The sequence below is a fragment of the Halichoerus grypus genome, chromosome 6 (genome assembly GCF_964656455.1).
Source record: "Halichoerus grypus chromosome 6, mHalGry1.hap1.1, whole genome shotgun sequence".
Classification (NCBI taxonomy): Eukaryota; Metazoa; Chordata; class Mammalia; order Carnivora; family Phocidae; genus Halichoerus; species Halichoerus grypus.
In genome coordinates this window covers 9,393,751-9,421,612 of record NC_135717.1, presented here as the reverse complement: position 1 = coordinate 9,421,612, position 27,862 = coordinate 9,393,751, and the positions used below count along the sequence as shown (strand labels likewise).

General features: G+C 46.8%; 1 protein-coding gene across 2 annotated transcripts; it reads right to left on the bottom strand.

Annotated features, from left to right (window-relative positions):
* Positions 1-1,644: 1,644 nt before the first annotated feature.
* Positions 1,645-27,330, bottom strand: FKBP6 (FKBP prolyl isomerase family member 6 (inactive)). Of its 2 annotated transcripts, XM_078074061.1 has the most exons (9): positions 27,274-27,330; positions 27,063-27,180; positions 26,555-26,644; positions 25,392-25,594; positions 24,035-24,154; positions 18,601-18,795; positions 18,388-18,497; positions 16,720-16,812; positions 1,645-2,070 (listed from the first exon to the last, which is right to left on the bottom strand). In XM_078074061.1, the coding sequence occupies exons 1-8, from the start codon at positions 27,328-27,330 to the stop codon at positions 16,722-16,724; spliced, it is 984 nt and encodes a 327-aa protein (XP_077930187.1). In that variant the 3' UTR covers positions 1,645-2,070; positions 16,720-16,721. The 2 variants fall into 2 exon arrangements, with proteins under 2 accessions (XP_077930187.1, XP_077930188.1); XM_078074062.1 differs by lacking the exon at positions 1,645-2,070 and having other exon boundaries at positions 16,677-16,812.
* Positions 27,331-27,862: the final 532 nt, after the last annotated feature.

Here is a 27,862-nt window from a genome sequence, read left to right as displayed (position 1 = left end):
GAAAGGGCAGTTGGGTGGATGCCCTTGCTGGCTGTGGAGACAGGGCATGGCAGAGCAGGCTGGGTGGGGTGCACGTGTGGGGCAAGGTGGTGGTTTTGGTCTGGGCCCTCCTGAACCTGGAGGGACTGAGGGAGGTCTGACCCCAGGTGATCCCAGGTCAAGATCATGAGGCCTGAGACACCTGGGTGGCTCAGTCAATTGGGCATCTGCCTTCGGCTCGGGCCATGGCAGAGCCCCACATGGGGCTCCCCACTCAGCAGGGGGTCTGCCTCTCTCTCTCCCTCTGCCTGCCGCTTTCCCTGCTTGTGCGCTTACATGCCGTGTGTCAAATAGATAAATAAAATTTTTTTTTTAAAGATTTTTATTTATTTATTGAGAAAGAATGATAGCATGAGAGGGAGGAGGGTCAGAGGGAGAAGCAGACTCCCCGCTGAGCAGGGAGCCCGATGTGGGACTCGATCCTGAGACTCCGGGATCATGACCTGAGCTGAAGGCAGTCGCTTAACCAACTAAGCCACCCAGGCGCCCCTAGATAAATAAAATCTTAAAAAAAAAAAAAACTCATGAGGCCTGGAGCAGATCTGGGAAGCATCAGCAAGGTGTTCATGGCCTCTAGAGAAAATCATGCTTCTAAGGCTACCACTCCAGTCCCCGGGTTGAAGGAAGCCCCAGGGAGGGGGGGAAAGGAGTCACCCAGGGGGGACTCTCAGCACCCTGCTTCCCCAGGAACAGACGCCTCTTTGAGCTGATCCTGTTAGGAAGGGAGGCGCCAGAAGGTGGGAGCACGGACCAGGTGCCTCTTGGGTCAGGGAACGTGCTCAGCCCTCGAGCAGGACCTGTGGTCTGGTTGGGTCACTTGTGAGTGGCTGCTGATCGTGGGAACTCATTTGAAATGCTCTGTTTTTTGGAAGGGGGGGGATGGTGGTAATGAGAAGAGTGAAAACAAAGGGCTGCCCAGGGTTGGGAGAAAATCAAGAGCTTCCAGCTGGGAAATTGAGGGACGAGATAAAGAGGGAACCACCCACTGGATCTGACTGTGTAGCAGGTCAGGGTGAGATGGTGGGAAGGCAGTGGGCTGGAGAGTAACCGGCGGCGAGAGTGGAGAAAGCCAGTGTAGACAACTCCCTTGAAGAAGGGTGGTCAGGACGGAAGATGAGGGTCAGGGAGGCTGCAGAGGGAGGATGCAGGACTGGTAAAAGGACCTAAGGGCAGTGTGGGTGCTGTAGGAAGGACTGGGTGTGCTTACACGAGGACTGAAACAAAGCTGTGGGGAGACCGCAGGGGTCAGGGCCAGAGCCCAGAAGGGGGCACCCCCGCCTCAGCACTGCAGGGAGCCAGGAAGGCCAGGCCAGGGGGGAACCAAGTGCCCAAGGACTGGTGGCTCCCAGGTTTCTCCGGGATTCATCCCAGAGCAGAAGCTCCCCACAGAAGGGAGTGGGCGAGGGAGCCCCATCTGAATGCTCAGGCATTTCCTTATTGGGTACATCAGAAAGAATTGCTCTGGCTCTTGCTGATCCAACCGGTCTTAATGAATGGCTGTCCCTCCACCCCACCTACTGACTTCACAAGTTTAGTTGAATTCACACAATTTATACTGGATCTTGCAAGGACAGAAAGGTTTTATTTATTTAGAACAAAAACATATGTAACATAATTCTCTAAAACAGAAAACCCTATAAAATACACAAAGTAATCTCTATTTGTATTTACCCAGGGACATTAACAGCCGGAAGGGGGGCTAGGACTGGGAGAAAAGCCAAGGACTAATTCCATTTAAGAAAAACAAGAAACTGCCTTTTAAAAAAATAGCATTTTTCTACTTGTCAGTAGCTACACTTTCCCCGACTCTGTGTATGAAAACGTGAAACAAAATAGCACCTGTGAAAACACATTTGAGCTGCGTCAGTCAGAGATGAGGCAATGACCGGGGCTGTGGAATTCCAGCCCCGACGTCCAAGCGCGTCCCTGCAACACAGTGTGTGCTGGGGAGTTCTTTCTAGAAAGCCCCCCTAGCCCCAGTGATGGAGAACTCCAGCAGCCCGGCCACTCTCGTCTGTAGTTTAGTTGAATCTAGGAATCAAACACAGCAGTTAGAAACGCAACAGGACTCAGCTGCCCGACGCAGAGCAATCATAATCTGGAGGTGCCACGTGCGGCCACGGCCACGCGTCCGAGAACCAAAGCCGGCCCTGGGTCTGCGGTGACCGCACTGGGCAGGACCGGGGGACAGCGGCCCCTACTGGATGGGTTCTGGGAGACAGCAGCTGATTAACGTGGTGGCTCTGAAACTTCAGATCAAAAACACAGGACAGTCTCCAAAGATCAGAACAGAAAGGACCCTAACATCATCCAGCTCAACTTCATCTTTCAGATGAGGCCCCAAAAGAAAAGACTAATTTTTGAACGCAGGCAGAGCTTTATTCATTGCAATTTCTCGACTGTTCCCCAAGGAGTGACACTTCCCTAGCCATTTAAAGATGTGAAAACCCCCCCAAACAGCCAAATGCTTGCGGCAGCTGCTTTTCCACCGGCAACCACCAGCACCTGCCGCGCACTCCGGGGCAGCACGAGCTGCTCGGGACGCAACCAAACCAGGAGCCTGGGCGGACCTGTCCCGGGCAGCTCCGGGCACAAGCGGCGTCACGCTGCCGGACGGACGACACGCACACTGGTGCGGAGAGACAGAGCACCACCGTTCAAGTCCTGGGGGCCGCCGCCTCCGCTCTGTGCCCCTCTGTCCCGAATCCGCGCCTCGAGCCTCACGCAGGTGCCGCCGGACGAGTGGGCTGGCGGCTTTCCCAGCGCTGCTGGAACCGAGGTGCGAGCATGGACACTTCTTCACGCGCAGCGGCAGTCTCAGGGGAGGGGACCTTGCCTGCGCACCCCCCCCCCAGGGGCAGCTGTAGCAGCCGGTGGCTACAATCCAAGGCGGGAGGGGGAAGGGGGAAGGCCAACGCTCCCTCCTCAAGTGGTTGATGTGGCTTCTCGCTTAAATCTACGTGGAGTGCTTTCCGTGCCTGTAAGGACTACGGCACTCGGCTCGTGAAGCCTTTGTTGGCTGGCCTTCGTCACCAACTACAGAAAAATATGGCACCTATAAAATTCAACTTAACAAATCTCAAAGGCGCCGCTCTTATGGAACTCGTTTTTAGTGGGATAAAGAGATGAATAAACACACAAATCTAAGTGCTATAAAAAAATAAGCAGGCTACGGGGATGCAGAATGATGCACGGCGCTCTTCAACATGAAGTAATGCGAAGACCTCTCTGAGGGGACATTTAAGCAGACGGAGCTCTGTGAACAGCCAGGAGAGGGGTTTTCCAGGCTACAGGAACACGGATGCAAAGGCCGGGAGTCCGAGACACGGCTGGAGCGAGGGAGAAACGTCAGCAAGCCAGCATGGCTGGGATGGAGTGAGCGAGGGGAAGAAAGACCACGACACTGGACTGGCACCAGGCGCCAAGTCACTGGGGCCACGGAGCCCTCGGGCAGGACTTTCAGGTGCACCACTGGGGGTTCTGAGCAGAGAAACAACTTTTTAAGAAAAGAAAGGTGAGTCTGGCTGCTTTGCGGGGAAGAGACTGCAGGGGCATAAGAACAGCAGTGGGGAGAGCAGTCCCCTCTACGCTGGGCTCTCGGGCTACTCTGCCCAGCACCCCGAGGTGGCAGCTGCGAGGTGGTGCCAGGTTCCTGGTCCAGGCCTTTGGAGACTGGCATCTTCACTCTCCGTTGGGCAGCACCTCACGTCCCATTTATTCCTCCACGAACCCAAGCTGCCATGTATAAGTGCTACCATTCTAAGGCCATCGCACTGGACAGGCCACGCGTGGGCTCCAGTCAACAGTCCACTCACCTGCCTGACTAGAGTGAGACCCCCTGCCCACAGCCACTGACATGGGAAGCATCTGCTGTACTCTGCTGGGCGACCGGACAAGGAGAGGATGGGGGTATGACCACACAGGATGCATGACGGCGGAATCATCAAAAGCACTTGCCTGTCCAACCCCAAGCAAAGTCCTGGACAAACAACATGCTGGCAGTAATCTCCTGATTATCGGCAGGATCTCTGATGCAATCACCCCGAGAAATGGCCAGCCTTGGGGCCAAAACCAATTTGACATTGCTTCTGATCACTGGCAACTGTTGTCCAGCTTGAGGCCCAGCAGGATTTGCAATGTTCAGGCCCAGAACCTACTGGTGAATCAAGACAGAGCTCAAGCCCCAGAGTCAGTAAGGGGAGAGGGAGACTCACCGGAGCATCACGGAGCATGATTAAGTCATTCCACTACTAATGCTACCTGTTTGTCACACAAACAAGAGTCATTCTATTGTTAAAGTGAAGGAGTTAATTGACCCTGTATAGATGTGAACCCTTTGCTTCAGGTATCATATATGGTATTTTAAGTCCATAAACAGAAATTTTGGTATAATTATTTAAAAATAAAATCTTGAAAAAATAATCATCTCTGCACCCAAATGGGGCTCGAACCCACAACCCTGAGATCAAGAGTGGCACGCTCTACTGACCAAGCCAGCCAGGTGCTCTGGTACAACTATTCAGGCATTTGAATAAAAAATAAAGATCTAGGGGTGCCTGGGTGGCTCAGCTGTTAAGCGTCTGCCTTCGGCTCAGGTCGTGATCCCAAGGTCCTGGGATCGAGTCCTGCATCGGGCTCCCTGCTCGGCGGGAAGCCTGCTTCTCCCTCTCCCACTCCCCCTGCTTGTGTTCCCTCTCTCGCTGTCTGTCAAATAAATAAATAAAATCTTTAAAAAAAAATAAAGATCTAAGGGCGTCTGGGTGGCTCAGTCGGTTAAGTGTCTGTCTTTGGATCAGGTCATGATCCCAGGGTCCTGGGGTCAAGCCCCGCATGGGGCTCCCTGCTCAGTGGGGAGCCTGTTTCTCCCTCTCCTGCGCTCTCTCTCAAATAAATAAAAAATCTTTTTTTTTTAAATACTAGAAGGACACAGACATTTCTTGCTAGTTATGGAGAAATGTGAATAGACAATAAGCAAATGAGGAGAAGCTTCCCTACACAAATTCAAACATCAGAAAGGCACGACGGGGCCCCTCCCACAGGTAACGGCACTTCTGCACTCTAGTCCACAGAAACGGGAGCACCAGCGCCTGGAGCCTGGGTAAAGCTGGCCACCTTAGCACACCCGGCTGGGGAGCCCCCCCATCCACAAGGTTATGCTCAGGCTTGTCCGCACCCCCTTCAATGGGGCTTTTGGGCTCTCCTTTTGCTTCCTTCCCAAGTCCAAAAGTCCCCCACACTCCTCCCTCTTAGGCATCAAGCTGCCTATTAACCTGGGAGGAGGAGCAAATTTGGTCTCCTTTTACTTCAAACTCTTCTACTAAGTTTCAAGGTCTTTCATTAAACAATGTCCTAGAGATGCACTTTCTTAGGGAAGGAACTGTTCTTTTGTGTACCTCTTCTGCTCTCCCAAAGCAACCAATTAAAAATGCACAATATTTCTATCCCTGCCACATCAAAGATTCAGTATTATAAAAACATTAACAGCAGGTCAAAGGGTAAAAAAAAAAAGCTTATCTTTGTGACAGGAAGGCATCTGCTACCAATCACTCCTGATAAAAGCTTTTAATAAAAACCTTTCCTTAACATGATGAAAAGACGACTGTCTCAGCCCAAAGTCCGCATCATGCCTACGAGCGGAGAGTGGCAGTCCCATCACAGCCAGGAAAGATGCGGGTGCTCAGGGCTGTCTTCACTATTCAACACTTCTGGAAGCACTAGCCCACATATTTTGATGGGCTCTAAGAAATGCAACTGGTAGAAATATTTGGATATGATGATCATATACCTAGAACATCAGGAAAGCAACTGACCAACTAATGTAACAGAACTATCAAAAAACTAAAAAATTCACAAACGTGTTTGGTTACACAGAAACAGGCAATATTTATAGAAAGGACACCTGACTGTAAAGTTGCTTGACCAGGGACATGCTAATTCTAATGAGATCCCCTCTCAGATGCACCAAACTGGCAAAGATTAAACTAACAACAGAAATGATAGCAAAGCTATGGGACAGAATCTCTCAGATGCTACCAGAAGGGACATAATTGGTACAGCCACTGAAGAGATCAATTTAGCAATACCTAGTTCAGTTGAAGAAATACAGATCACAACCCAAGGATACATTTAGTTAAGTGTCGCAGAAAGCTCAGGTGTGGGGACGGTAACTACAAGGCCTCCTGCTACTGATCAATATTCACTGATCAATATTCACTCAGTGCTACTGTTAAGAATATTGTAAAACCAGGCACCTGGGTGGCTCAGTGGGTTAAGCAACTGCTTTGGCCTAGGTCATGATCCTGGGGTCCTGGGATCGAGCCCCACATCAGGCTCCCTTCCCTGCTCAGCTGGGAGTCTGCTTCTGCCTCTGCCCCTTCCCCACTACTTGTGCTCTTTTCCATGGGAAAAAGAATATTGTAATACCCTCCTAAGATGGAATGCTACTCGTTTTTTTTTTTTTAAGATTTTATTTGTCAGAGAGAGAGCGAGAGAGAGCATACGCGCACAAGCAGGGGGAGGGGCTGAGGGAGAGGGAGAAGCAGGCTCCCCACTGAGCAAGGAGCCTGGTGCAGGACTTGATCCCAGGACCCTGAGACCATGACCTGAGCTGAAGGCAGACGCTTAACTGACTGAGCCACCCAAGTGCCCCTAACTCGTTTTTTAAAAATGAGGTGGTAGTTCTTTGAGTGTTAACTTAGAGATCACCCAAAATGTATTTAAATTTTATTTATGTATTTCAAGCAATCTCTATGTCCAATGTGCAGCTTGAACTCACGGACCCCAAGGTCAAGAGTCACGTGCTCTTCTGACTGAGCCAGTCAGGCGCCCCCAAAATGTATTTGAACACAGTATGGTACAAAATATAGGATTCTATTTGTGGGGAAGATTGCATATACACCCACATTCTCAAATATTCACAATAAACCCTGAAGGAAGGATACACATAAAACCTCAACAGTGGTTACCTCTGGAGAGGGGGCTTGGGGACTGGGAGCTTTATACTTCACCCCCTCTTTTTTTTAAACTGTAAGCATGTAGCATTTTATAATTTAAATACTGACAAAAAGTTGTGGGGGTGGGGTGGGTAGAAAGCACTGAAGTGCAGAATGCTGATAATTGTCAGACAGGTAATGCATACACGGGCAGATCGCCATGCCGACCTTTTCTATCTTTAGGTTTGAAAATCTCAAGGAAAAGCTTAATAATAATCAACTGAAAAAAGAAAAAAAAGTTTCAATCTAGTCTGTGTTCCATGAAATGACTTGACACATAAATCCTGTGATCAATATTCACTCAGCGCAAAGATGTTCCCAGGAACGCTGATGATAGAGATAACCAAAGGATCAGATAACCAAAGGATCATTTTAGGAGGTTCAGTTAGTTGAATTTTCAAATTGGAACCAATAAGAAGTAAATGAAAAGGTATCAAAATGGAAAAGTTCACATTTTGCAAATCCAATTCTCGTAGCACACTGAGGTGCAGTCAGAGAAAAAGGTCATCATGTCTCCACGGCTCAAGGAAAGATAAGCCCGGAGACCTATAAAGACAAAAGCAGCCAGACTTAGGCAGGGAACACAAAGCAAGTTCCAACAGGCAGACTCCCGCTGAATATACAAATACTAAACAAGTGGCTTCCGAGGAGAGCATACCCAGGCCTGGAGAAAAGGGAGCCAATGTGAAATCGAAACTCCAGCAAGGATATGATCGGTGTCTACAATAATTGCACATAATAGCGAGCAGTAATCAAAGAAGAGTGTGAAAGTGTAACAGAGAAGCCCAAGAAGTGATGTAATCCTGGAAGCCTGAGCCGGAGGCTGCAGAGCCCAGGATGCTGATGCTGGAGACCCGAGTACAAAGCCCTGGGGCCAGCAGGGCAGGGTGAGCAGGGTTCCCACGGAGTCCGGTGCCAGCCCCGCCCTGTCTCCCAGCGCCGTCCAGAGCACTTCCCTCTAGGGCCATGACAGGGAACCAGAGTGAACGACCGACCGTCAGCCTTGAGCGGCACCTGTGAGGAACGTCGTCGGCAACAGTGGGTCTTTGAAAAAACTGACGGGAGCTGCAGATCCCTCTTCAAAATCCCAGAAAATGCACAAACATTGTCCGTAAAGGTGAAAATTCATAGCCCCTCTCTGAAGCTGTTCTCTTAACTGGTTCTTTCTTAAAACACATTACTCAGCCAATTGGAAGAACCTAGTCTGGGTATCTCGAGTGATTCAACTGAAGGAGAAGAATTTGAGAAGGAGCCCTAGCCCATTCATACTCTGATGTGATGTTCTGGCCTGTAAGGTCCTCCTCCAATGTGTCCCTCCTGCTCCTGCCACGCAACTGTTCAAAGTGGGACCCTCACTGCTGGGCCCTCCTTCATCTGCCGCTCCCCACCCTGGCCCTGGTTCTCTGGCTCCACACGGACCCTTACTATGCTGTCCAGGGTTGGCCTCCGCCTGGCGGTCGTCCGGCTCAGCAGCCTGGCCCTGCCCTCGGCTACATCCCTCCACTTCTCACCGCTGGCATGCATCGGGGGCTATTCAGTGGTCTTCCCTATCTGCTGGGGAATGCTGTCAAGCTCTCTGAGTGGTCCCCCAAGCCCAGGCTTTCTAGGCTTAAACGGAGCCAGAGAGCACTGCCGGGCCCTCCCCCCAGTGGGGGTGGCCAGGACCCACCACACAGCCCTGCTGCACGTCCTCCAATGACCACTGTCAGAGCTCATGGCCCTCGGGTGCCACAGTGCCATGGTGAAGGCAGCAGGGTATATGGTCAAAGAGGTAAAAAGTGCCACCCAACTGCCACCTTCATTTCAAAACCAGGTTTGTATTTAATGATGCAACGGAAGCCCAGAGGGATTAATGGACTTGGCCAGGGTCACAGTAACGGAGTGAAGATAGAGGAGCCACATTTCCCGTTTCTCAAGCCCGTGATGAGTGGTAAAGGGCACTTCCATAATTGCGGATTTTGAAAATTAGAAAAAGGAACCTAGTTATCTCCTGAAATTTAATTAAGTAGCCCTCCCTGATTCCTTACCACAACAAACACAGAATCCACTGAAGGAAACCTTAGTAGGAAGCAGGTCTGGGGCCCATTACAGCTGCCAAGAGAGGATGTGAAGAGAGGTGAAGGGGCCAAAAACCCTGCCAGGGGAAATGTTTTCCCAGGAAGGGGCACAATGAAAAGGTGCCAACCTCAGTGGAGCTATTTATAGTCACACAACAAAGGGAGGACTTCAAGGATCCCTCCTGAGCTGGGAGAAAAGGCATTTCACAGATCTTCAGAAGATCAAGGGACCGTATCTAACAGTTTGCCTGAAAAACGACATGGTCCTCATCTGACAACAAGAGAATGCCTGCCCGGCCCAGTTACCCTTGAGAAAATACAACTACATTTTGAGGAGAAAAAAAAAAGTGAAGATTCAGAGAAAGAAAATCTGACGAATTAATGATACATAAAATTACAAAAATACCTTTAAATACATTATTATTTGTTTAGGACTCAGACGAGTCTTACTGGAGACATGAAATGTCTTTATAGACTTAAGAGTAGATTTGAGAATTTCTTCTTAATCTCTTTGGGAAGAGGGGGGATTCAAATAAATTCCGCATCTAGATCCAGTCACATGCTGTGGGGAAACAATGATTGCCTCCCAGGGTTTTCCTGGCAAATGACCAGTCCAGCCCGGACACAGGAAGGCTATTTTGGAACAAGGGAACCCCTGACCCCAGAGGACACCTTTAGCTTCAGCGTTGGCATCAAGCTCTGTGGGGCCTGCTGCTTTAGTGCTCACTTCCGGCCGACTCTCTGAACCAGGATTAAATCTCAGAATTTCAGCTACTAAGAATGTACTCTCTGCAGCGTGGCCTTATTCCCACCTGAGCCTCCGAGGAACTTCTCTGGCTTCCCAGAAAACATTTCTTATTTTTATTTATTTCTTTTTAATTTATTTGAGAGAGAGAACATGTGCATGGGGGGGGGGGGAAGGAGCAGAGGGAGAGGGACAAGCAGACTCCATGCTGAGTGCGGAGCCGGACGTGGGGCTTGATCTCTCGACCCGTGGAGATCATGACCTGAGCTGAAATCAAGAGTTGGTCGCTTAACTGACTGAGCCACCCAGGTTCCTTGAGACAACATTTTTTAAAAAATCTGTTAAGATAACTCTTTTCCTGGGCACCTGGGTGGCTCAGTCGGTTAAGCGACTGCCTTCGGCTCAGGTCATGATCCCGGAGTCCTGGGATCGAGCCCTACATCGGGCTCCCTGCTCAGCGGGGAGTCTGCTTCTCCCTCTGACCCTCTCCCCTCTCATGCTGTTTCTCTCTCTCTCAAATAAATAAAATCTTAAAAAAAAATACTCTTTTCCTGAGGCTGCTCATGCAACATGGCTCAGTCCTCTTAATTCTACAGCTCAAAGGCTTCAGCTTAAGTATGGAAAGCTGAGAAAAAGGGAGAAACTCCCAAATACCTAAGAGAGGGAGAAAAATCCAGGGGCACCCAGTGGTAACACTCCAACTGAAAAAAGCTGCTGAATATACTTAAAGCTTCAGATTTCATCTGGGGTTTAAATTTCAAATCCAATGAAAATGGTCACAGTTGTTCATAGATAAGCATAAAGACCTCCACAGGAAGGGTCTAATTCTCTGAGCTTCATTCCTTCCCAAATCTGCAAAGTGGAAACAATAATTTCTCCCTCAGAAATGTTGGGAAGATTAATGGGCTTGTGAATATTATGAAGCGTTGCAGACCTGGAATAATGCTCAGACTCTAGGAAGAACTGTTGAAAACCCTTCACCCCGAGCACTCCTGTTCACTCACTGCAGACCTTGGCTTACTCCCACAGGTCAAACAGAAGCATAATAGGAATTCCAAAAACCATACAGGAACAGTGACCCGTGTAACTATACACATACTCAAAACAGCTGGAAGAAGAGATTTGAACTTACAAAACATTTAATTAACATCCTTCACATGAAAAAGGGTTCTTACAAATCAATACTTAAAAAGACCCAAGAGAAGAGTGGGCAAAGGAGGTCAACAGGCAGTTCGCATAGAGAATATAGATGGCCAATAAACACACAAAAAGCTGCTCAACCTCACTAGAAATTGGGGATATATAGATTAAGATGACAGCACTTGTATCCACTATTTCAGGGGGGAAAAATCCACCTGGGGAAAAACTGGGGAAGCCACTGTAAGAGTTGGTACCCAGTGCAGAGGATCCTGAAACATTTTGATTGGCTCCCACCTGCTCAGCCTTAAGAAGGAGTGGATACCCTGCCCGTGTATAAGAACTCCTGACCAATTTTTCAACTGCTACATTTTTTAAAAAAGATTTTATTTATTTATTTGGCACAGCAAGAGAGGGAACACAAGCAGGGGGAGTAGGAGAGGGAGAAGCAGGCTTCCCATGGAGCAGGGAGCCCGACGTGGGGCTTGATCCCAGAACCCTGGGATCATGACCTGAGCCTAAGGCAGACGCTTAATGACTGAGCCACCCAGGCGCCCCTCAACTGCTACATTCTTAAATGTGAATAGGCAACCAAGAAAACACCAACTATTTGTGGAAAGTCTGCAACATGGGAAAGAGAAAGGTCAAAGCAAATAGGCAGAAAAATAAACATTTCAGAGAACAAGAGACAATGTACAAGAATGGTCCTTAGCTTCTAGAGATACATAGGGAAATGGGAAATCTTGTGGATGAAATGATAGCATTACTGGGATCCACTTCAAATTAACCTGACAGTGCTAGGGGTGGGGAGGAAATGTGTGGGGTCAGAGATGGAAACATCGGCTTTATGTTGATAACTGTTAAACCTAATGGCTGAATACATGGGAGAATCATTATTCTACTTGTCGAAGTTTGAGATTTTTCATAATACAAAAGTGTGTGTGTAGGGGGAACGTGAGATACTATGAAAAAGGGAAATTGGAAAAGATCTTGCAGATTCAAATATTTGATTGCTGAAATGAAAAAAGCCAACAAGAAAGAGATGGAAGATGAGGTATGTTTCCCTGGAGGGTGAGGGAGGAGGAGAGAAAAAAGAGACATAAAGGACATAGAGAATCCCTGCGGAAGGTCCAACATCCAATGAACAGGAGTCCTAGAACAAGAGAAGAGGGGGGGAAAAAGGGAGGAAAATTTCATTAAAGAAATCTAGAATTGCTTCTCTCTCAAGAACCTGAACCTCTAGAATTAAGGTGCCTATATAAAGGACCTGAGCTTCTGGGGGTACCTGGACATACTACTGTGAAATTTTAGAGAAGCTAAAAATAAAGAGATACACTTTTACCAACATCTGGAGTTGCTGAGGAGGAGCTCTGAGAAGGGAGAGGAGTACAGACAGGAGAGCCATTTGGGGGTGGGGTGGGGTCTGAGGGGAGAGCTGTGAGGGCTAGGTGTGGAGGGAGGCACAGTTTGAGAGCAGAGATCTTTTAAATGGGGTCTGGGCAGGCGGACAGAACTAACTGGGGGGCAAGTCCTAAAAGGGGGATAGTTTCTAATGAGGAAGGGAGCTTTCAACTGGGGGATAGGCTGTAAGTGGGGAGGGGGTTCTTTTCATTCTAAAATCTATACCCAGCTATGTGTCTGTAATCAAGTGTGAGTTGGACATATAAGGAGGTGAAAAATTTATCTCTTATATATCCAATTTTTGGATGTTACTTGAGAATATCAGAAGAAGGAAGTAAACCAAGAAAAGAGATCCAGTAGACAGTGGATTCAACCCAGGAGAAAAACAAAATCCCAGAATGGCAGCTATGCATGAGCCTATGGGACACTGTGTATAGACTGTTATAGCAAACAGGACATTTCTAAGAGGAAGGACCCTGAGAAGAAAGGAGAGTCATTGACTAAATGGTACCACACAGTTTTTGAAGAGGTAAGGATAAAAGCAAACAGTTCAAGAAACAAAAACAAATGCAGTTTGAAATTGCAGGAAAAACAAAAGCTCTTAAAAGGGGCGCCTGGGTGGCTCAGTCGTTAAACGTCCTGCCTTTGGCTCAGGTCATGATCTTGGGGTCCTGGGATCGAGCCCCGCGTTGGGCTCCCTGCTCGGCGGGAAGCCTGCTTCTCCCTCTCCCACTCCCCCTGCTTGTGTTCCCTCTCTCACTGTGTCTTTCTCTGTCAAATAAATAAATAAAATCTTAAAAAAAACCCAACAACACAGCATTGGCTTTTGAGTTAGTAACAGTCTCATCATAAAGTGGAGCACAGAAAATACTGTCTTTAGCTTATGAAATCAGAAACATCACTGTAATATTTTCATTACAATAACCTAACAGGGGCTGAGAACAGTGACCTATCTATAAAGGAGGAAAGAAATGGTATTGTATCATATCACAAGAAGTCAACCGATAAAAGTCCAAAACTGACCAAAAAAAAAAAAAAAAAAAAAAAAATCAAGAAATCACAGTATAAACGTAACATTTAGCTATGTAGAATACGGAATATCTAGTTATGTGGAACAATCCCCAGGGGAAACAGAAGTTAAAATCGGTTTCCTTTGGTAAATGCTTTAGTATTTTTTTTTCCAACGTGTGGCTCCGGACTTGACTCTGGCTCTTTCACTTACTAGCTACGTAACCTGGCAGGTTAGCCTCTTCACGTCGAACTCATCGTTTATAAAACGGAGAGGACACCTATGTTCTAGAAATATTGAATTTATCCACGTAAAACATGGAAGAGTGCCTGACACATTGAATATGTTTAATAAATACTTTGATCAAAATTAAACTATGAAAAAAATGAATAAACAGTAAGTAATGCTACCAAAACAATCTGGAAGAAAATTAAGACAAACCGAAAGCCAAGTACATTAGAACCATGCCTAGGTAAGATGGCCGGGTCGGGGAGTCTCCTCGGTCTATCCAAACCTACGAGTTAACCTTGTAAACTCGCTCAAGTTCTGCCTTCTCCAGGAAGCTTTCCCCATCACTCCTGGTGTGTACCAGGATCACCTCTGAACTCCCCATTCTGTCCCCCCACTGCCCCCTTAAAGCTTCTCTTCTCCAGAACAGCTTTAGTCCCTTCTTCCACTGCCTTCATTATGGTCCTCCTCCTCCAGCCAAATTCCCACTTAGTACTAGAATCCTACTGACAGAAAGCTCCCTCCCAGCCTTTCCAGATGGCAGGCTTCATGCTCCTGCCTCCTTTCCATTCCTGCTCGTGTGTTTAACTCCAGGCTGTCATTGCCTCTCCAATACCTGCCACCTGCCCTTCCAATGTGCCCTTCCCCTGCCCCCCTTCAGAACCTGCTTAGCATGAGCTGGAAAGATCACATCTTTCCCCTCCTCTGAAACCTACAGAGCACAGCCCACACTCCAAAGAGGACTGAAATGCTGGGTGATCCACAACGGACGTCAGCTCTGAATTCCTGGTCTTCTCCCCACCGCTCACACCTGTGCCCAGTGCTGCCCCTCCTTGAGGCTGGGCTCAGCAGAGTTTTCCCCTCTTCCTCCCCTTGCTCTCTGGGACAAGCGGCCTTCTTACTCGTCATTGCTCCCCACGTCCCTACTCTGTGGTGCTAGGAAGGGGTGCCACTCATGGGTCTCTATATACCCAAACAGGCCAAAGTCCTGCTTTGGGATTTTTCAAACTGGAGCCCTGGCTGGTACAGGAAGAGGAGGGAGGTATGGGGTAGGGAAGAGTTCGCTCTCAAATAGAAAGGCTGTGGAAGGGACCCCTGGGCACGCTTTACGGTGGGAGAGCATGCAGCAGAGATGGGACGAGGTCCTCGAGGCCTTCAGAGCTGCAGGTCTCCACCTGCCCAAGGCCTGGCTGTTCAGTAACTCTGATTCTGCGAGCTCCCCAAATCCCTTCAGCAAATCTCTTTTTTAGCTGATGCTAGCTGAAGACAGGTTTCTGTCACTGGCAAGGACGAGTGTCCTGACAGCCAATATGAGAGCCAGCCTGGAGGATATGGTTTCAAAGAGGCTGGTCTAGCATTTCAGCTATTTTACACTTGATCCAACCAACATTTACTGAGTGCCCGTCATGTGCTGGGCATGGTTTCAGATGCTAGAAAATACAAAGACAAAAAAAAGACATGGTCTCTGATCTCAAAAAATGTAGTCTGTTATGACCAGGAGCTTCGAGAACATAATTGAGAGAACACTCATTCTACCAGAAGGCTCAACATCTTGGAAGACAAGATGAAGACAGATCACTAGGATTTAACATCTTGGAAAATAACAAATTTTGTCAAAACTAGGTTGTCAAAAAAGAATCTGAAAACTTGGACATTTTAAGTAACTGACTAGTCACAAGTACAACAGAAAAAGAGCATAGCAGAGAGAACACCAAAGACCCAGAAGCCAAAATATGTTACAATCTCAACAGCAGTGGGAGTAGAATAATAATGGCTATTTTAGACCCAAACACAGTCATTGGTAATTTGACAAAACACCCAAGACATAGGAATATCTGGGAAACCATCTAAAAACTCATCAGGTCCAAAATGCCTTGGAGACAGAGGAAGGGCAGGAGCAGGGGAGAGTAGAGACGACAAGAAGTAGCTGCCCTGCTGGATTTTCCCAGATCTGTTTCCAGGACGGACCGTGGAAGAACTGGGTCTTCGCTAAATGGCAGGACATGCCAGATGACAGTCCAAAATGTCTGGTAAAAAGCCAGCAAACCTCCCTTCCTGCTGCACATCAACAGCTGCCGAACAGAAGTCCTCTGGCTCACGTCTCCGTTGAGAAGACCTACAAATACTCCAACGTCCCCGAAAGACCTGAAGGCCAGGGTCACAGGGTCAGAGTCCATGATAAAGGCAACGTTGACTTCTGATACCGACCGGTTGTTTTTGACAGGACTGAGAACAGCAGTTTTTAGATCACTTGTGAAAATGTCTGGGATGAATAGGCCTTTTCACTGCCGCCTTCTCTCCAACCTCTTTTGTAGAGAGATGTAGGTAGCAACAAAGGGGAGATTTATTACCACGAGCCCATTCGGCAGCTGTTTTCTTGTTGCTCCTTGTTTAACTTCTCTCAAGAGAGCAGAGTTATCTACCCAGCTAAGCAGGTGTTGAAGGCAGGTGATTTTGTTTCCATTAATTTTCTTAAGTAATAGTAAACCAGACTAGAGAGTCCGCTCATGAACTCCCGGGGAAACCTTAACCCTATGGCTGCTAGACCACAGGGCGTCTGCTGCAGCTGGAAGGCTAGGCTCTGATCCCCGGTGGTTCTAACACCTTCCAATCTCTTGGACTAACAGTAAGCAGAACCTAAGAGTCCTGGCCCATCCCTGCCCCTCAACATCTGGATTTTGTCTTCGTTAACAGTGTGTTCATTGTAAAGTGATGTTGGAGGCTTTCAGGAAAAACAGATTAAGAAAGGCATTCCTCTTCATTTCAAAGCCCAGATAAACCACCACATTAATGACTATACTCATAGCTTCATGTTCCAAGCTCCCGTGAGGGAGAGGTTAACATAAAACATGGAAAAGTTTTTAATTTTAAAGCTTAACATCTCCCAAACCTATCAATTTAACCTCAGTTCTGGGTGCACTTTGCAATCGTCTCCCTGATCTTCTTCACGAGAAGGCCCGTGGTATGTGCACTCCACAAGGAACTTTCTACTCCTCCCATCTATGCTCAATTGTAGACAGCCACTATTCAATAGTGGACTGAGGAGAACAACCAACCTTCCATATATTGGACAAAATCCTGAAGCCTTTTATGCTTCAGCCCTTTGATTACCTTCAATTTTCTCCTACTGTAGAGCCGTTATCGTAAGGAGCGAACATTCGGTGACACATCTCTTTCTCTTTATCTGTGTAGTCCCTGTAATAGCTGGAGACAGAAACATACACTAGTTAAAGTCTGTCTTTGCAGGAGGTGACATCTGGTGGCTGGAATACCGCACTCAGGTCCAGAAATACTGAAAATTCAGCAGGTCCTGAAGTGAATCAGGAGGGGATGGAAGCCATGCTGCAGGTAGGGGAGCCAGGAAACTCCCCTCAGAGGGGACAGTAAAGGTAAACCTCTACCTCAGAGGCTGTTCAAGAAGCCCTTGGACAGAAAGCCCACAACCTGAAAAGACTGCAGCCTTAAACGCTGGGAGCCACTTTATAGGGCTGCCAGGCTGAGCGTCTTGCCAAGTGGCCTCATACTCCGTGGCTTCTAAATTATCTTCAGATTTCTTTGCTAAAGAATGGTCAGATTCCAAAATTTCTACATCTAACTTATAAGTATCCTGACAGGATACTTCTCTTAAAAATTATTTTTGGTACCCTAGGTGGGACTGACAGGATACTTTTAAAAACCAGAAAAGGGGGATGCCTGGCTGGCTCAGTTGGTAGAGCATGCAACTCTGATCCTGGGGTTGTAAGTCTGAGCCCCACATTGGGTATAGAGATTACTTAAAAATAAGATAGTTTTAAAATAAAAATCAGGAGCGCCTGGGTGGCTCAGTCGGTTAAGCGACTGCCTTCGGCTCAGGTCATGATCCCAGGGTCCTGGGATCAAGTCCCACATCGGGCTCCCTGCTCTGTGGGGAGCCTGCTTCTCCCTCTCCCCCTCCCCCTGCTTGTGTTCCCTCTCTCGCTGTGTCTCTCTCTGTCAAATAAATAAATAAAATCTTTAAAAAAAATAAAAAAATAAAAATAAATAAAATAAAAATCATTTCAGAAAAAAAAAACAACAAAGGAAATTGCTGGACAGACCTAAAAGGCCTGAAATATAACAAATGGATTTAAGTATAAGAGGTGCACACACCTCAGACTTTTTTAACATCAAAAGCTTTAACTAGCAATCTAGAGTAAATGTTTAACGTCAACAGGAGCAATACAGAAGGACAAAAACAAAACAAAACAAAATAAACCACCTAAAAAGACAGTGGATAGATTATGAGGTGTTGGAATTACAGACTATTTATATGCCAATATAGTCATTGTAGAAAACTTTGAAAATGACGTCTATAATCACAAAATGTTGTATTACTGAAACACTGGTACAGATTTTACTTGGGTAACAAGAAAGTCACCCTATGTGTAGGAGTCAGACCTGAAAGACGCATTGCAGACCAAACAGGATCTGTAAGACAACTTTCTGCCATCTGTTAAGAACACTGGTTTTCAGTTGATGGCAAGTAGGGAGGAGTAGCTGAAGAACAAGGCCCTTTTTAAAAATTACACTGGCCCACCTGTTTTAAGGTGCTTACTTTGGGGGTAGGAAGTGGGGAACAAACTTGTAGTCTGGAGGAAGCTGTTGGTTTAGCACTTCATAGAGTCAGCTCTAGGGGGCGCTGCCTCCCAACACATGCTGGGCAACATTCCCAAACAGTCCTTTACCCAGGTGGAGAGACCAGAACCCCAGCCATGGCACTCGCCTCTTTCTTTGGTTTGTACTCCTGCAAACAGGTCTCACCTGGCCAGTTTCTTCAGCTCATTATTGATGTCATGATTGAAGGGCTGTTCCTGCTGGGCTCGGACTAGAAAATCTCGGGCCTTCTGATACTCAGTCATGAGTAGACAGGCCTGTCAAAGGATAGTTTTAAAAACACACTTGGTTAGGAAAGACAGCATTTTTTCACTATCTTTTCTTGGGCATTCGTTCTCAACTCCCTGGCCTCCAACACACCTGTCCACACCGGAAGAGGGCCTTAGCATTCTTCCGGTCGATGATCAGAGCTTGTTCTCCATAGCGCAAGGCTGTGGTAGGTCGCTCCAGCTTCAGGTACGTAAAGGACAGGTTAAGGAGAACAAGAAGCTTGGCTGCTGCCACCAGATGCTGCTCTTCAGGGGGTGCTGATCGTCGGTGGAGAAGCAACAAGGCCTGTGGAGATGGAAAACAGGTAGTCAAGAGGAAGCACATAATCTTACTATTGAAAGCCCGAAGAATCAAAAAAAAAAAAAATATTAGAGGTTAAAAAAAAAAATGAGCTCAATAATATCAATATATGAGAGTTAGTTGTAGGTCTATACTCCAGCAATAAATAATCCAAAAATGAAGAAAACCACTCCATTTACAACAGCATGAAAAGAAGTCACAATAAATTTAAAGTGCAGGAATTGAATATTGAAAACTACAAAATATTGTTGAAAAAATTAAAGAAGATATAAATAAATAGAAACACATCCCATGTTCATGGCTCAAAGGACTTAATATAGTTAAGGCAATATTCCCCAATTGATCTACAGATTCAAAGCAACCACTACCAAAATTTCAATAGCCTTTTTTGCAGAAATGGTCAAGCTGACCTGAAGATTCACATGCAAATTCAAGGGATGCCAAGGAGCCAAAACAATATTTACAAAGAGAAAATGGAAGACTCACACTTTCACATTTCAAAGCTTATGACAAAGCTACAGCAGCAAAGCCAGTGTGGTAATAGCATAAGGACACACATAGATCAACAGAATAGAACTGACAATGCAGACTGAGAGTCCAGAAATGAACCCATACTTCTGTAGTCAACTGATTTTTCAACAAGGGAACCAGCCCCATTCAACAGGAAAAAAGTAGTCTTTTCAAAAAAAGGTGCTGGGACAACTGGACGTCAACACGCAAAAGAGTGAGGTTGGATTCCCACTTCAAGCTACAAACACAAGTTAACAAAATGGATCACAGACCTAAACGTAGAAGCTAAACTGTAAGACTCTCAGAAGAAACCTTGACGTGTAAATCTTCATGACTTTGAATTAGACAATGGTTTCTTAGATATTATGTGAAAAGCACACATCACCAAAAGAATAAACTGGACTTCAAAAGTAAAAACTTCCGTGTTTCAAAGAACATTATCAAGAAAATGACTGAAGAAAAATCACTATAGCCACTACTTACTGGTTTAAGCTGATAACACAATTAATGTTTTATTGCTGTCATCGTCCGTACCTACAGATAATTCTATATCTTTAAATAAAAAGACATTCATACATTCCTGAAAAGAAAAAGAATGTAAAAACAAAACTCGCAGAATGGGAGAAAATATTTGTAAATCATATTTAAAAAAAAATCTAGTATCCAGACAACATAAAGAACTTTTATAAGAATAAAAAGACAGAAAACCCAATTAAAAATGGGTAAAGAATATGAACTGACATTTCTCCAAAAATGACATACAAATAGCCAATCAACACATTAGTTATTGGGAAATGCAAATCAAACTTAACGAGATACTGCTTCATACCCACTAGGATGGCTATAATTTGAAAGATGGAAAATAAGTGTTGGTGAGGATGTGGAGTAATTGGAACCCTCGTACTGTTGGTGGGAAAGTAAAATGTTGCAGCCACTATGGAAAACGGTTTGGCAGTATTTCAAAAAGTTAAACATAGGAGCTACTACACGACCCAACACTTGCACTCCTAGGTACAAACCCAAGAAAAATGAAAATCTGGGTCTACACAAGACCTTGTACACCAATGTAAAAAGCAACGTTATTCACAGTAGCCAAAAAGAGGAAACAATCCAAATGCCCACCAACTGATGAACAAAACACAGTAGGATCCACACAATATACTGCTCAGCCTTAAAATGAATGAAGTTTGGTATATGCTACAACACGGACGAACCTTGAAAACCTCATGCTAAGTGAAAGAAGCCAATCACAAAAGGACAAACACTGTAGGATTCCATTCATAGGAGTACCCATGGCAGACAGACAAATTCCTAGAGGCATGAAGTAGAATGAAGATTACTGGGGCTGGAGGAGCAGGGAGAACTGGCAGTTACTGTTTAATGGCTAAACAATGTTTGGGATGAGGAAAAAGTTCCAGAAATGGGTAGTGATGATAGTTGCATAACACTGAATGCATTTAAATGCCACTGGATGGTATAGCTGAAAATAACTGAAAAGACAAATTTTAGATTATGCACATTTTTATTCAAATTAAAAAATAAAAAATTTTAAGACAGAATGGAGTATGAATACACATTACAACATGGATGAACCTTGAGAATATTTTGCCAACTGAAAGAAGCCAGGCACAAAGCATCACACGTTTGATGATTCTGTTTACATAAAATGTCCAGGAATAGGCAAACCCACAGAAACAGAAAGTAAAACAGGGGCTACCAGGGTGTGTTGGGGGAATGGAATATAACTGCCAACAGGTACAGGGTTTTTTTTTTTGAGGTGATGAAATGATCTGGAATTAGTGTTGATAGATGCACAACCTTACAAATACATGAAAAACCACTCACCTGTACATTTTAAAATGTGAATTTAGAAAAGCACAATCCCACAAGAACAAAGAATGAAAGGATCGATAGCAAACCCAAGATGTCAGAACAGATGGCAGAGTCATGACCGGAGAACGGAGGCCCATGTCCGAGGGGCTGGCCCTCCAGCGCAGAGCCGCAGGAACGGACAGAACCAGCGATCGGAACTGGCCAACAAGTGGGGCTGAGTAAGAGAGGACAAAAAGATGGACACTGAGAGTAAAAAAAAGGAAAGCAGAAGCTCAATCCAGGAGGTCTAACAATTAACAAAGAGTCCCCAAAAAGAGAAGACAGAGACAAGGACAAATTACCAAAGAAATAGCTCAAGAAAGTTTCCCAGAAGACAAGTTTCCTGAATGAAGTGATACACCCGGGGCTTAATACAACAAATTTTTAAACACACACAACCCCCACTGTAAAATTTATTAACACCAAAAGAAAAAAGATCCTTACGTCTTTACAGAGAAAAAAGAGAAAAGGTCACATAGAAAAGAACAGGAACCTAAAAGACATCAGACTTCCTGACAGCAACTGTAAAAGCTAGAATCAAACAGTATTCTTCAAAATCTGAAGAATAGTGACTGCATGCTAGAATTCTATACTCTGTTATGCCAACTGTTAAGCATGTGGTAAGTACAAGAATATTTTTAGAAATGCACGGATAGGGCGCCTGGGTGGCTCAGTCGTTAAGCGGCTGCCTTCAGCTCAGGTCATGATCCCAGGGTCCTGGGATCGAGTCCCGCATCGGGCTCCCCGCTCGGCGGGGAGTCTGCTTCTCCCTCTCCCACTCCCCCCTGCTTGTGTTCCCTCTCTCGCTGTGTCTCTCTCTGTCAAATAAATAAATAAAATCTTTAAAAAAAAAAAAAAAGTTTAAAGAAATGCACGGATATACTTACTCTATCAACACAAGGGATAAGTGGAAAAAAGCAACAGGAAGTCCACAAACAGAATCACAGGGCAGCCCAGGACAAGAACTCTGAACCAGAACACCGGAGAGCAGAGGGAAAACACTAGTGAGAACTAAAGACCCACCTGCCAGAACGAGAAGTAGAAGATATTAAAAACAGCAACTAAAGCATGTCAAGTACCAACTCACAATGCCAGAAAAAGCCGCAAACTTAAAGAGGGCCTGGGAAATAGGACTAACGATGGAAAGACTGAACTGATCTTTCTTCACTGGAAAGTTCTTTTCCCCCGTGTGAGCAGGCTCTGTCTCAAGAAACCTTACAACACTGATAGTTATCTGTGATTTGAGCCGACCGTGAGCCCAAGCCTGTACCCTTCATGTTTAGGACCTTGATTCCGTCAGCATTCCGAAGGACAACACACTCACGCACTCTCCTGTCTCTTGAGCACATGCACAGAAACCAAACGTCGCAAATACCATGAGCCACCTACCCCAAATCCTATCTCCCCCCTCCTCTAGCAGAACCTTGAGTCCATTCACAGCAGTGGTATACAAATTAAACTACATTTCCCAGATTCCTACACAGTTACTGGGGTCCACTGAATATAGGTCTGGCCAGTGATATAGAAAAGGAAGTCACTGGCTGAGGGGGTACTTCTGGAAAGCTCTTAACATAAATACACCAGACTCCTCTCCCCTCCCTTCTTCCTGCCTGGGTGACCATGTGATCCTACAGGACCATCTTGGGGTAAAAAAGGATATGTTTAAGGGTAGTGGAGCAGAAAGAGGGAATCTGGATTCCTTTACGGCTTCACAGAACTGACGTACCAGCCTTGGACTGCCTCCCTGCTCATTTGAAAAAAAATTTAAATTATGGTTTTCATTAAATAATTAATTTTAGAACATGAGCTTGAGAGCGGGGGAGGGACCGAGGGAGAGAATCTTAAGCAGGCTCCACACTCCATGCAGCCTGACGCAGGGCTCGATCTCATGACCCTGAGATCATGACCTGAGCTGAAATCAAGAGTGGGGATGCTTAACCAACTGAGCCACCCAGGTGCCCCTAAATCTGGTTTAAAGTACAATTTTTCAAGATTCTGTTGCTTGCAGCTGAATGCAAATCCTGAATGAATGACGCTCCCTTTACAAATGAGACAAAGTCAGAATGCTCCTAGACTCTAAACTCTGTCCTGTTTGCCTCTAGAACCTAGGGCAGAGTTTGGCATACAGAAAATGCTCATATTTGTTGAATGAGTCACAAAGCAAAAACAGTGAATTCCTGTCAGCATAACCTATGCAAGGAGCCAAACCACAATGAGAAGCCTGGTGAGAATGGAGTCACCTTATAGCTAGAAAAATCTCCACTGTCAGACAGGAAATGAAGATGGCAAATGGGATGGAAAATCAGTTGGTAGAGGACCAACTGATTTATTTTTTTTAAAGATTTTATTTATTTGACAGAGAGAGATACAGTGAGAGAGAGAGAGCACAAGCAGGGGGAGTGGGAGAGGGAGAAGCAGGCTTCCCGCTGAGCAGGGAGCCTGATGTGGGGCTCAATCCCAGGACCCTGGGATCATGACCTGAGCCGAAGGCAGACGCTTAACGACTGAGCCACCCAGGCACCCCTGGAATGAGAACTTTTAAAGACTTTTTACTGAAATACACACAGACACACACACATACAGGTAATTACAAAAACAAATGAACAGTTCAACAAACTTTCACAATCTGAACACACCCATGTAACCCACATCCAGACACAAACACAGAACACAAACACAAATCCCATGTCCCCTCTCCTGGTCATTATCCCCGGCAGGAAGATTCTCTCAATGAGATTTTTCTTAAGGACTGCATGTGAACAATAGGGACATATAAGAACTTTCAAAAAAAAAAAAAAGAATGTTTTCAAGGTCTAAATTCATACTTCTAAAGCATCCTTACCCTCTTATATCTCACTTTGGCATCGTAGAAACGATTTTGGCGGAAAAGGTAGTTGCCAAACTCCCGTTCAGTAGCTGCCACTTTTAGGACCTTCTGAAGTGGAAACTCATCTTGTTGCTCCTGAGGACCAAAGACAAGGACACCCAGCAAGGAAACTGAAAGCCACAATACCACGATGCAAGTGCTGTTATAGATGTTAGTTTTTCTCCTTCAGATTGTGCACTTTTGTTTAGTGCTGTTATGTGTGCCAAGCTCTGGGCTTGGTGACCCTGCAGAGGTCATCTCTGTGGTTCCCAGCAAAAGCTAAAGGTATTACTAGTCCCATTTTATACACTAGAGCCAAAAAGTGGTCTACTCCTTTGGTCCTTCCAGAGATGCTCCCTGAAGAATTAAAAACTGATGGAACTTGCCAAGCATGGAAAGCAGGTCTCACAACAACCATTTATCCAACAAGCATTTAACAGGTCTTCGTCTGCCCGGGGCCCTACTGGTCTTCCTGGCCACAATGTTGTACCCTGGGTACATGTCAATCACCCACAGAGCCTCTCTTCAAACACAATGTCCTGGCCTTATCCCCGCCTAGAGATTCTCAATCAGTACACCCCAGGTGGGCCTCAGGCATTTGCAAGAAACTCTGTTTTGTGGAAAGGTGAGAAAAAGGTAAGGGCCCTCACTTGAGGCGATGGCAGTTTAGTGGGGGAGACATCATATCCAGATACAAACCTAGGTGGACATCTAAGGCCACACACACAGTCCGCGTGGGACAGCATGAGTGAGAGTGTGTATGGCTGCCGAAGAGATAACAAGCCCTAGTTCTGTGTGATGGGTTAAGTGAAAAGCTACAAGGAAAGGGAATGTTTAAAGTTATGGGGACAGAGGCCATGTGCCCCCATGGGCCTGGGACTTTCCCAGTCTACACCTAATGTCCTGGGATCTCAGCCAATTAATAATCTCCTTTGCTCTCAAGCATTTTAGGTTGGACAATAAAACATATGTTCACCCTAGTCGACCACTACCAATGCTTGCTAGAAACCAAATTTAATGTTGAGAAGCAAATGCTCATGGTTTTGCAGGGAGAACTAGGCAAAGGGTGACTAAAAATCACCTCAAACTGCTGGTCCAGAACAAACCCAAGGTTGGGCCTCGGCCTAGTTCATCTGCCCACACACAGGAGTCATTACTAAGATGGATATGTACCAGTAAATAAGGGAACCCCTCCACCGCCGCTGCCGCCACCACCACACAGGAGCCCCGGGGTGGAATGGGGGGCAGAGGATCACCATCAGAGAAAGGTAATTACCAAAAACACAAACCCATTCTCTCTTTTAACTATGGACATCTATGCTCCAGAACTTACAGCTGAAAGGGCACAAAACTTGTCTGACTCAGCAGAGTCCAGGAAGTCAAGCAGCTCGATCTCAAACAGGACAGTGGTATTTGGGGGGATCAAGGGAGGGCAGCCCAGCGTTCCATAGGCATAGGTTGGTTTGAACAGAAACCTGGCCAGCTCTCCTCTCCTCATGCTCAGAAGGCCCAACTCCATGCCCCAGAGTGTAATATCTGGAAGAAGAACATGAAGAATTTGAAGTTTGCCCAGCATCCTGATCCAATGTTATCAATTTCTTCCCCCTTGAAGTCCAAATCTTTCCACATCATACTCCAAACCTGCACTACGGTCACAACTCACTTTTCAGTCTGTTTCCCACTACCACCACCATTCCCAAATTCCAACTTCTTTTTTTTTTTTTAAAAGATTTTATTTATTTGAGAGAGCGAGAATGAGAGAGAGAGAGAGCACATGAGAAGGGGGAGGGTCAGAGGGAGAAGCAGATTCCCCGCTGAGCAGGGAGCCTGATGCGGGACTCGATCCCGGGACTCCAGGATCATGATCTGAGCCGAAGGCAGTCGCTTAACCAACTGAGCCGCCCAGGCGTCCCCCAAACTCCAACTTCTGTGGGCTCTGCAGCAATCTGGCTTCCCTACCCCTGTTCATACAGTTCCTTCTTCCTGCAAGGAAGTTCCTGCTTCCTCACCCCAGGCCCAGCTTCTATCCTGACTGAAATCTTACTCAAACTTCAAGGCTCATTTTAAATGCCCCCTCCTCCACAAAGCCTTTCCTGATCTTCCCGGCTGGAATCAATTGTGCCTTCATTAAGCACTCCCACAACACTACTTACACCTCCCAGGACCTCATCCAATTCAGTGAATGTGCTCAATCTCCTTACTCTAGCTGAGATGTTCTAATCATCTGAGCACATCTTCTGTTTTCACCATACGTTATGGATATTAAGCCCCCGATAAACGTTGTTAACAAATGAACATGCCCCATAATTCTCAGGATGCAAAGGTAACCTTGCCAGGTAAACCATCTCCGGAATATCTATGCCTCAATGGGAAATGTGTAGGTGAACAGGGCTGGTTTAGCAAAACCCAGCCTCAGAAAAACCAGCTCAAAGACTCCCTGCTCTGAAGCGTTTCCACAAAAAATCCCTGCTTTTCTGGATGCTCATGTCAACTTACCCTCTCCAAGTTTCATCAGCCGGGGAGTTTTCCTAAAGCAATTAGAATCAAAAGGCTTGTCCATATGCTCCAGATATCCAGAATATTTCACTAGGACAGAAAACAAACAAACAAAACGGTACAAGGAAAATATACCAAGAATGTGCACACCTCCATCTCACTGTTACAAAACAAAAAACAAAAAACAAAAAAAACGATGGAATTCGATGCGTTCAAACCATCTCCCACCCAGAGGGATAGGAAAAATCTTCGCTCAATGTTTGGACGCCTGCCCTTTGGCTGTTTCAGGAGTTTGGCTGGTGAGCCTCAATGTCCCTTGTTCGTAGTGGCCTCATGCAAAGGGGAGATGGGTTCCCTCGTCTCCCTTAAGAACGCGAATTGTTAACAAAACAAGCGAGTTCTACCTTTTTTTAAAACATAACCTTCCCTCTCCACCTCCCAAGGTAAGGTGCAGAACAGGCTTGGGGACCAGTACTTTTTGCATCGCCAGCTGGGAGGCAGATGGTACCTAGCACGGAAGCATCCGGGGTCACCAGCTCTCCAGCACCCTCTCGGATGACGTCCTTCAGCACGCCCCGGTCCCCGGAAATGTCCAGCATCCTTCGACTTAACCTCTGGTACGGAGACTTGCGGGGAGAGACACAAGACCTCAGAGCCCCCGGCTGGCACGCCGACCCCGGCACCCCACGTCCGTGACTCCGCGGCGCACAGACTCTCACCTGGCTGGAAGCGTTGTCCCCCTGCAGGACTCTTGGGTTCCGCGTGCTCCCCCCCATCGTCACGTTGCCTACCCGGCGGCTGCGCGAGCCCTCAACCCCCTCGCCCTCCCCCTGGCGGTGGCCCAGCCACCCCTTTATACCCAGCCGCGCGCTCCCCACCGCGGCGCTCGGCTCAGGGGCCGCGAGGAGGCGCCGATCGCTTCGTGCCAACCGCCGCCAACCGCCACCAACCGCCCGGCGCCCTAGGGCGGCGCGCCTGAGCACGTGGCGGGGACTCACGGCGCGTGATGGGGCACGTGACGGGGAAGCGCGGAGCTGGACGGGCCACGTGACGGGGACGCACCAGCGGGGTGGGGCGCGGAGTATGATGGGAGATGCGAAGGTGGCACACGCAGCGCCGTGGGGTTTGTGGCGGGGCCTGCGGGAGCCCCTGGCGGGGGACGCGTGGCTCATGAGGAGGTAGGTGGGGGGGACCACGAGAGGCGCGATGGGGAACGTGAAGAATTCGCCTGTGGCAAGACGGGGCTCACGGGGGGAATGTGGGGGGAACGAGAAGGGGCGCGTGGCTGGGCTGCGCAGAGTGACAAGG